General features: G+C 34.8%; 1 protein-coding gene across 1 annotated transcript; it reads left to right on the top strand.

The window, feature by feature from the left end:
* Window positions 1–1,125: 1,125 nt before the first annotated feature.
* Window positions 1,126–7,438, top strand: LOC121235092 (glyceraldehyde-3-phosphate dehydrogenase GAPCP2, chloroplastic-like). The gene is made up of 14 exons (XM_041131324.1): window positions 1,126–1,513; window positions 1,909–2,003; window positions 2,182–2,249; window positions 2,335–2,373; window positions 3,804–3,904; window positions 4,934–5,046; window positions 5,216–5,315; window positions 5,457–5,603; window positions 5,856–5,916; window positions 6,000–6,097; window positions 6,195–6,337; window positions 6,460–6,543; window positions 6,906–6,995; window positions 7,120–7,438. Exons 1-14 carry the CDS (start codon window positions 1,430–1,432, stop codon window positions 7,172–7,174), a joined length of 1,278 nt encoding a protein of 425 aa, XP_040987258.1. The 5' UTR covers window positions 1,126–1,429; the 3' UTR covers window positions 7,175–7,438.
* The last annotated feature ends 443 nt before the right edge of the window (window positions 7,439–7,881 follow it).

The following is a 7,881-nucleotide window of genomic DNA, read 5'->3' as shown; positions in this document are numbered from 1 at the left end:
ATGCTTTAACTTCGAATCTGACTTTACCCTCCGACTCTAACTCCGACTTCGAATCTGACTTCGATATTATACATATATTATAAAAATATGTATTTATCTATATATTTATCATATATACGAGTATAGTTATATATTTATATAACTATAACTTATATAGTTAAATTCAATAATCTATTAGTATGAGCTAATTATTATAAAATAATATAATTATACTTCAATATAAATAGACTAATGATAGTCTAGTATATGCAAACATCATAGTATTATTACCATACATAATCAAGTATATAAATATGTTAGACACTAGTATTTAAATAAATATAGTATAATAAGCTAATAACATATATACTAATTTACTAAAGTATAATAACATGTAATTAGATACAAAAAGTTTAGTATATAATTAAGTTAGAAATAAGTTAGACATTAGTATAATAAATGTAATTAGATACTAAAAATAATATGTAATACTATAGTATAATAATATGTAATTAGACACTATAATATAAATCTAGTATAAAAATAAATTAGATATAATTATAGAAGTAAAATAACAGTGAATGATTTAGTTTTACTTTTTATTTTTTTGCAAAAATTGAAAATTGAAAGCCCACAAAAAATTCTTTTTTAGAATGAGCTAAATATGAAGCTAAAAAAAAAAAATCTAAAATTGAAAGTCTAAATTCCACTCCAATTCGACAAGTAGGAGTCAGATCAGAGCTTACACAAGTAGGAGTCGGAGTTCGGATTTGAACTTTGACAAAGTAGGAGTTGGAGAATCCGACTTCGACTAAGTCGGTGCTCATCCTTAAATACACAACACATTTAGTAAGAAAAAAAAAATTATTTATAATGTGTAATGTAGAGATAATGAGTAAAATTTATTATTATTATTTTTTTATCTCAGTCACATGTGTTGATACGATAAATAACTCTAAGTAATAAATCTATAAAATCACTTAAAATGTAATATTTCAATAAATATGAAGTTAAATAATAATAAAATCAAAATTTATGATGAAAAAAACGACGAGAATGAGAAAGAGAGTACGTAAGATAAATACAGACGATAGGACCTCGAACGAAGTGCCAACAAACCAACAAACCTCAGCTGTCTGTACATACAGAGAGAGAGGGGGAAAGTGTAGTTGCATTCTCAGGCATCAGAAGCTCCGCCTCCCCTCCGTTTTTCGCATTTATATATACTTTTTTATTAAAAACAATTAAACAAAAAATACACATTTTAGCGCCTGTCTCCGTCGGCCGACGCCTACTCTCACGAAACTCAGAAGAGCCACCATAAAAGGAACCCTCTCTCTCTCTCTTCATTAGGGTTTTGGTTCTTCTCATTTCCTTCTGCTGCTTCTTCTAGGAGAGATACTGCGAGCGCCTCTGTTCAGTGCGTATTTCTTCTTTTTCTTCAGTTCAAATGGCCGCCTCTTCTCTCCTCAGATCTACGGCTCCGGCTCCTCTCATTGAGGCCTCTCCCTCCCCGTCCGATCGCTTCTCCAAGGTCTGATCGCCCTCCCCAGAATCATTTTCATGTGCTCTCGAATTTTTTTTTTTCGTCGATTCTCGGTCTCGCCTGTTTTGTTCTAGTTCGAAATGTAACGTTTGGTTGCCGAGAAAATCTTGCGTGGTGAAGGATGTATAGATTTTGGATATTATGGCTTCGGAAAATATTATTCCTTAAGATGGAATTCATTACTAAAAACAAAAAAAGAAAGTGAAAGCACAAAAATAACGGATCAGAGCTGGGTTTCTTTGCTCCATTTATCTATTTACACAAAAATTTTATACATTAAATTTATCGTTATTGCTGTTGCTATTTTTCTTGTTGTCGTTATCTTCTTAGGAGCTCCGAGCTTTGATTTATGCACCATATGAATTTTTTGTTATTATTTTCAGGCATCATGCGTCGGTTTCAATCTTAACCTCAACTCCGGGAAGCTTCAATCAAGCCTTTTCGGTACATCTGTTCCCAGCGGCTCATCTTACTCACAGTTGAGTATTCCCATACACACACACACACACACACACACACACACACACACATATATATATATTATATTCTAATTTTTTGTTTTTTTGACAACTATATATAAATATACACGCACATATATTGCGACTTTCATGTTCTCGTCTTTTGATTGACATTGGAAGTATCGAATTTGTTGTCAGGAAATTTAGTGTAAGAAGCATCCAGCCGGTTAAGGCTACAGCTACTGAAATACCTCCTACAGTTCCTAGTATGAATGCGTATTTCACATTTTTTATTTCTTACTTAGGTTTCTGCTTTTATTGGTGCTCACTTTTCCGTTGCATTATTTTTAGAATCACGGAGCAGTGATAAGACGAAGATTGGAATCAATGGTATGTTTTCTTACGAGTACAGTTGCGCTCTGTTTTGCTTGTTCTTAGAAAAACAATTCTTTTTTTGAATTGTTTTTCTTTTGGTATTGACTATATTCATGTATTTTTGTAGCTGTAGGACTTTGTAGTAATTGAGATTCAGATTGATCATTGACTAAATTATTTTTTTAGAGCTGTAGATAATATTTTTGTTGTGAATTATATGTATTGGTCTTGCTTTAAAGGTTTGTTCTAATCTTGGAAGTTATTAGTGGGTGAAAATGAATGCTTGAGATGCAAAACGGGAAGCTACTTAACAGTATAAGCCATCAAATAGAGGCTTAAAATGTATTCTTGAAATATTTTTTTCAAGGTTTTCACTAACAGTTTCTTTTATCTGGGTGTCATTGTTAAACTATGGGTCTGCTACTAAATAGTTTAGAGAGTTCAGTTGATAATAACATCATAAAAAGAATTTGCAGATTTTTTGGAATGCAAGTCAGACTTTGCATCTTGTGGATATTCAATGTGATGTTACTTAACTAGGGTTCAATCCTCAACTAACGTTAAATTTGCCCTGACTGCATATTATAGCTCATATGCATTACCTTACTGACTTTTCCCCTACCAGGACTCTTAGAAAATGTGGATAGTTGACTGAATTTAGAATATTGGACTAGGGATTTTTTTTAACTGTTTAAAAAACCTTCATTTGTCAACCTGTATTACGGTGGCACTTTGGTTTGATGATACGAACCTAATGGGTATTTACTTATATTTAGGCTACTTGTGCAGATTGTTCTCATTTGAAAAAGCATGTTGTCTTAGCTCATACATTTCAACCTGTAATTTTAAAGAGTGATTAGGCAAATTCCTATTAGCTAGCACCTTCAAAGGCCCAGGAAAAAAGGTCCAGAAAGAAAAGATAAAGAATTGCCTAGAAGGGTGACTTTTAATACTCCATGTGGTTGTATGGTTTACAATTAGTTCAATATGTTTATCTTTATGCTATGAAATAGCATGGATCCCCTACATGGAAAACAGTTTCTGATACATTTGAGTGGGGTGAAGGATGGCTTCCCATGTTTTTCTAACATGATGGACAGCTTGCATATCGGGAGTGAGCTTTTGCATTGCCATTATCTAGACTATATACAACTTGGTTTCTTATTTAATAAAAAAGTGTATGGGAGTTTCTCAGTCAATGTAGTTTTGGCCTTAACTTTCTAGGTTCTCTGTTCAAATATGCATCGATCAGTGGTTGCTCGCGTGATTCCTTATCTTCCGTTGCTAAAAATAACTATCATTTTTAGGACGGACCTTTTAACTTTTCCATTCATAAGCTAGGTGGCTTCTTTGCTTACCTACCAGAAAATAAAGTTCATGTTGCATATAGAAGATATTTCATTCTTACTAAGAATGACAGTCTATTCATTATGCTCATCTTACAGGTTTTGGCCGCATTGGAAGGTTGGTATTGCGAATTGCAATCTCCAGGGATGACATTGATGTGGTAGCAGTCAATGATCCTTTTGTTGATGCTAAGTATATGGTATGTACAGTTAATCTTTTTCTTGTAAATCACAACTGTAAAGATCCCTTGGAGGATGAGTATTGGGCCATTATTGTAGGACTCCAATAATGTAAATAGAAACTCTTTCTGTTTGTTGCTGATTACATGATTATTTACTTGTGTAAACAGTGATCTGCCTGTCACATACTTTGTATTTGGATATAGTGAATATGGTTCATTTGATATTTTGATTGCACAATCTTCTATTGTATTAATAGTCCAGTTCATGGTTTTAACATCACTTAGGTTCCAGTCCCTCAAATGTCTGTGTAAAAATGCCTTTACTATATGGCATCTTCTATTTTTCTTGGGGCTTCCATGTTCTATTATATGCATGTATGAGACAGACACCTGTGTCTTTTTTTTGATAAGTAAGACAGATGCCTATGTTGTAGCCCCAACTATGGAGTTTGGCCAACAATTTTGAGATGTTGGTGATTTATTTAAGATCTTTTGAGCTCTGTTATCATGCTCCATTAACTGCTTAAAGGCTCGCACATTGTGTAAAGACCTGCAGTATCGACTTTGATAGGACATTCTCTTCTGTTGCTAGTATCTCTTCTGTCTGCATGATCTTGCTTGTGGCTAATCTTGACTTGCCCCTATATCAGTTGGATATCAAGAGTGCCTTTCTTCACATTGATTTGTTTGAGGAAGTCACTTATCAAAAAAAGTATTTGAGGAGGTATTTATGGAGCAACCGCTAGGTTTGTTACTCAGGAGGAGTGCATTCAAATTGAAAAGTATACAATCATACTATCCTAGGAAGTTCAATAACTTCTATTCATCATATGTACATTTTTTCTCAATGTAGTAATGTATGATGGCTTGATCATGCAAGCCTGTCTCGATATAGGGTTTCATTTATGAGTGTGCATTTGATTGCCTCTTGTGTTTTTTTCTTCCATTTCTGGTATGGTTACAGGGTGGGGGAGTTCAATTGATAATTTGTAGCTTGCTTCTTTCATTTTAATAATGAAATTGGTGTAACTTACTGTTCTTTTGTAGGCGTACATGTTGAAGTACGATTCTACTCATGGAGTTTTCAAGGGAACCATCAAGGTCTTGGATGAGTCTACTCTGGAAATTAATGGGAAGAAGATTAAAATTGTAAACAAAAGGTATTGTCCTTAGCATCTTATCCTCATGTTTTATTATTGAAATGACTCGAGGTTTTCCAGTGGCACCTAAGTTGATTGAAAAACATCATACCTGCATTTAGTATACTTGCAATGAAAATCTGGACTTACACCTACTGAAGGCCTAACTGCTATGATAATTTTTTCTCAGGGACCCAGCGGAGATTCCTTGGGGTGATTTTGGGGTTGAGTATGTTGTTGAATCCTCTGGGGTTTTCACAACAATTGATAAGGCTTCAGCACACAAGAAGGTTGGTCTAATTGTTAATTCTTCTGTATAATATATATATATATATATATATATATCTCTGCCCCCAATTGAGTTCTTTGGTCAGAATCACTTTAGTATTCATGCACCTTAAGCAGAACATTTTCTTGACTTCGGTCTGCAGGGTGGTGCCAGGAAAGTCGTAATATCAGCTCCATCAGCTGATGCACCTATGTTCGTCGTAGGAGTAAATGAGGAGACATACAATCCAAAGATGGACATTGTATCCAATGCAAGTTGCACCACGAATTGTCTTGCTCCTTTGGCAAAGGTCTGTTTCCATCCTTAATGCTCATTTACGTTCTCTTTCTTCTTTTATATTTACTTATAAAAAAAAATTATTGCTTTCTATGACTTTTTTGATAAGCTAATGTCTAATTTATTGTCTTTCTTTCACTTTTTTTTTTTCAATTCTGTATGATATGTATCCTTGGTCAATGATATGTAATTTAATCTAATTCTGGCCCTATGAACTACCCATTCTCTTGATTTATCTTGTTTTTTATGCTCTTATGTTTTACAGGTGGTTCATGAGGAGTTTGGTATCCTTGAGGGTTTAATGACAACTGTGCATGCAACCACAGGTCTCACTCACTCTCCCTCTCTCTCTCTTGTATAACCCTAGTTGCATTAACGTTTTGATAAGTTTATATTTTTCTCTGCTCAGCAACTCAAAAAACTGTGGATGGTCCTTCAAGGAAGGATTGGCGAGGAGGACGTGGTGCTGGACAAAATATCATTCCTAGTTCAACTGGTGCTGCAAAGGTATGATGGTATCCCTATGTATAGATTTAGAACAACACTTTGGATAAAGCTCTTTATTTTGGTGGGTCTGATGTTAATTTTATGTTTAATATTGCAGGCTGTTGGAAAAGTTCTTCCAGAGCTTAATGGAAAGCTTACTGGAATGGCCTTCCGGGTCCCAACACCGAATGTTTCTGTTGTGGACTTGACTTGTCGACTTGAGAAGAGTGCTTCCTATGAAGATGTCAAGGCAGCTATTAAGTATGTTTTCTCATTTTAGCGATCGTGGTTGTATTCCGTCATATTGGCTGATGTATGGGGCTTCCTTCTTATGTTTTGACTTGACATATGATATTGCTTTTTCCTTTTAATTTTCAATGAAGGTATGCCTCAGAGGGGCCACTGAAGGGCATCCTTGGATACACAGATGAGGATGTTGTCTCCAATGATTTTGTTGGTGACTCAAGGTAGATCTCTCTCTCTCTCTCTCTCTCTCTCTGTGTGTGTGAATGGTTTATGGCCTTTGACTTCTATATGATGGTCAAAACTATTGGCAATTTGAAAATTTTTAAGACTTGGTCAGTACGTTTTAAACAATTTGTTTGAATGTATATATTGAAAGAACATAAAATTACTGTTTTGTGCTTAGTTGGCTTTGTGATTTATGTGGTTTTGTTCTTTACCAAAGTAATGGGATGTTGGACTTTCACCTTTGTCAATACCTTCCCTATTTGCATTGCTGTCAAAATGACCTTGAAGTTTACCAATTTAAATGGGTTGTGATCTCTAGACTTGGTAACTAAGTTTCAACGGATTGGTTCCGTTCCAGGTCAAGCATATTTGATGCAAAGGCCGGGATTGGGCTCAGTGCCTCCTTCATGAAGCTCATATCATGGTACGACAACGAGTGGGGATACAGGTACAGCTTCTCTCTATTCCTCAGCCACCAACGTGCTTACACAAATGCAGACACATTTTTCTTGTAGTTGACATAAGATGGGGGGGAGTATGACCAATTGTTAAATTTGTTGGTTTTCTTACAGCAACCGAGTGTTGGACCTTATAGAGCACATGGCATTGGTAGCATCTCACAACTAAATACCCATGGGACGGTTGCTGTCGTCAAATGACTGCTGCGATTTTATTTTTGGTTGCGATGAAGTTTGGTTGGAAAGAGTAGGACGTCAATTTGATAGATTTGAATGGACTTCACCATCGTGCGAGTCTAGAGGCATTGCATGATGCCCATCTTAAAATAATGAATACTTCCAACTTGTATCAGCTCATTACAGTAATACATAACGTTTGGACTTTGTGATCTATACTAAGTGAAAGAGCTTGGTGTGTCCAAGTTAGGTTTTATTTTTTCCCAATAACGAAGGAACTAGATAATCCGTTGAAAAGTTATGCTTTTCTTTGAACAAGATAAAAAATTTCATTCTGTTCAATTTATTTCTTAGAATAATGATAGGAGTTGATCCAAGCAGGATTATGGACAATGTCATACTAATAAAGTAGGATGGAATCGAGATGCGTGTAGTATATAACATTTTCGCACACGATATCTGATAACATTTTCAACATTATATTCTCAGGGGGCGGGGGTGAAGGGCTATAGGGAAAAAAAAAAAAAAGGCCCAATGCCTCCCTTAGAATATTAAAATAAAATGATTTCCCTATAAAATTTCTAAAATAACACCCTTCGACTCGCCAAATACAAAATAAAAAACAAAAACCCGAAAAATCATTCCTTCAACTCTTGGTAAGTTAAACAAATAATAATGATATTTTATACAACTATTTTA

Source organism: Juglans microcarpa x Juglans regia, chromosome 6D, assembly GCF_004785595.1.
Source record: "Juglans microcarpa x Juglans regia isolate MS1-56 chromosome 6D, Jm3101_v1.0, whole genome shotgun sequence".
NCBI lineage: Eukaryota > Viridiplantae > Streptophyta > Magnoliopsida > Fagales > Juglandaceae > Juglans > Juglans microcarpa x Juglans regia.
Note: the sequence above shows the minus strand (reverse complement) of the source record. Positions and strands in the feature narration are given on the sequence as shown.

Bases quoted from the DNA above. Each gene is read 5' to 3' on its own strand.
- LOC121235092 (XM_041131324.1), top strand. From the start codon at position 1,430: ATGGCCGCCTCTTCTCTCCTCAGATCTACGGCTCCGGCTCCTCTCATT. The intron at 2,004-2,181 runs GTTGAGTATTCC...ATTTGTTGTCAG, and splicing joins AGCGGCTCATCTTACTCACA to GAAATTTAGTGTAAGAAGCA. The intron at 5,047-5,215 runs GTATTGTCCTTA...ATTTTTTCTCAG, and splicing joins ATTAAAATTGTAAACAAAAG to GGACCCAGCGGAGATTCCTT.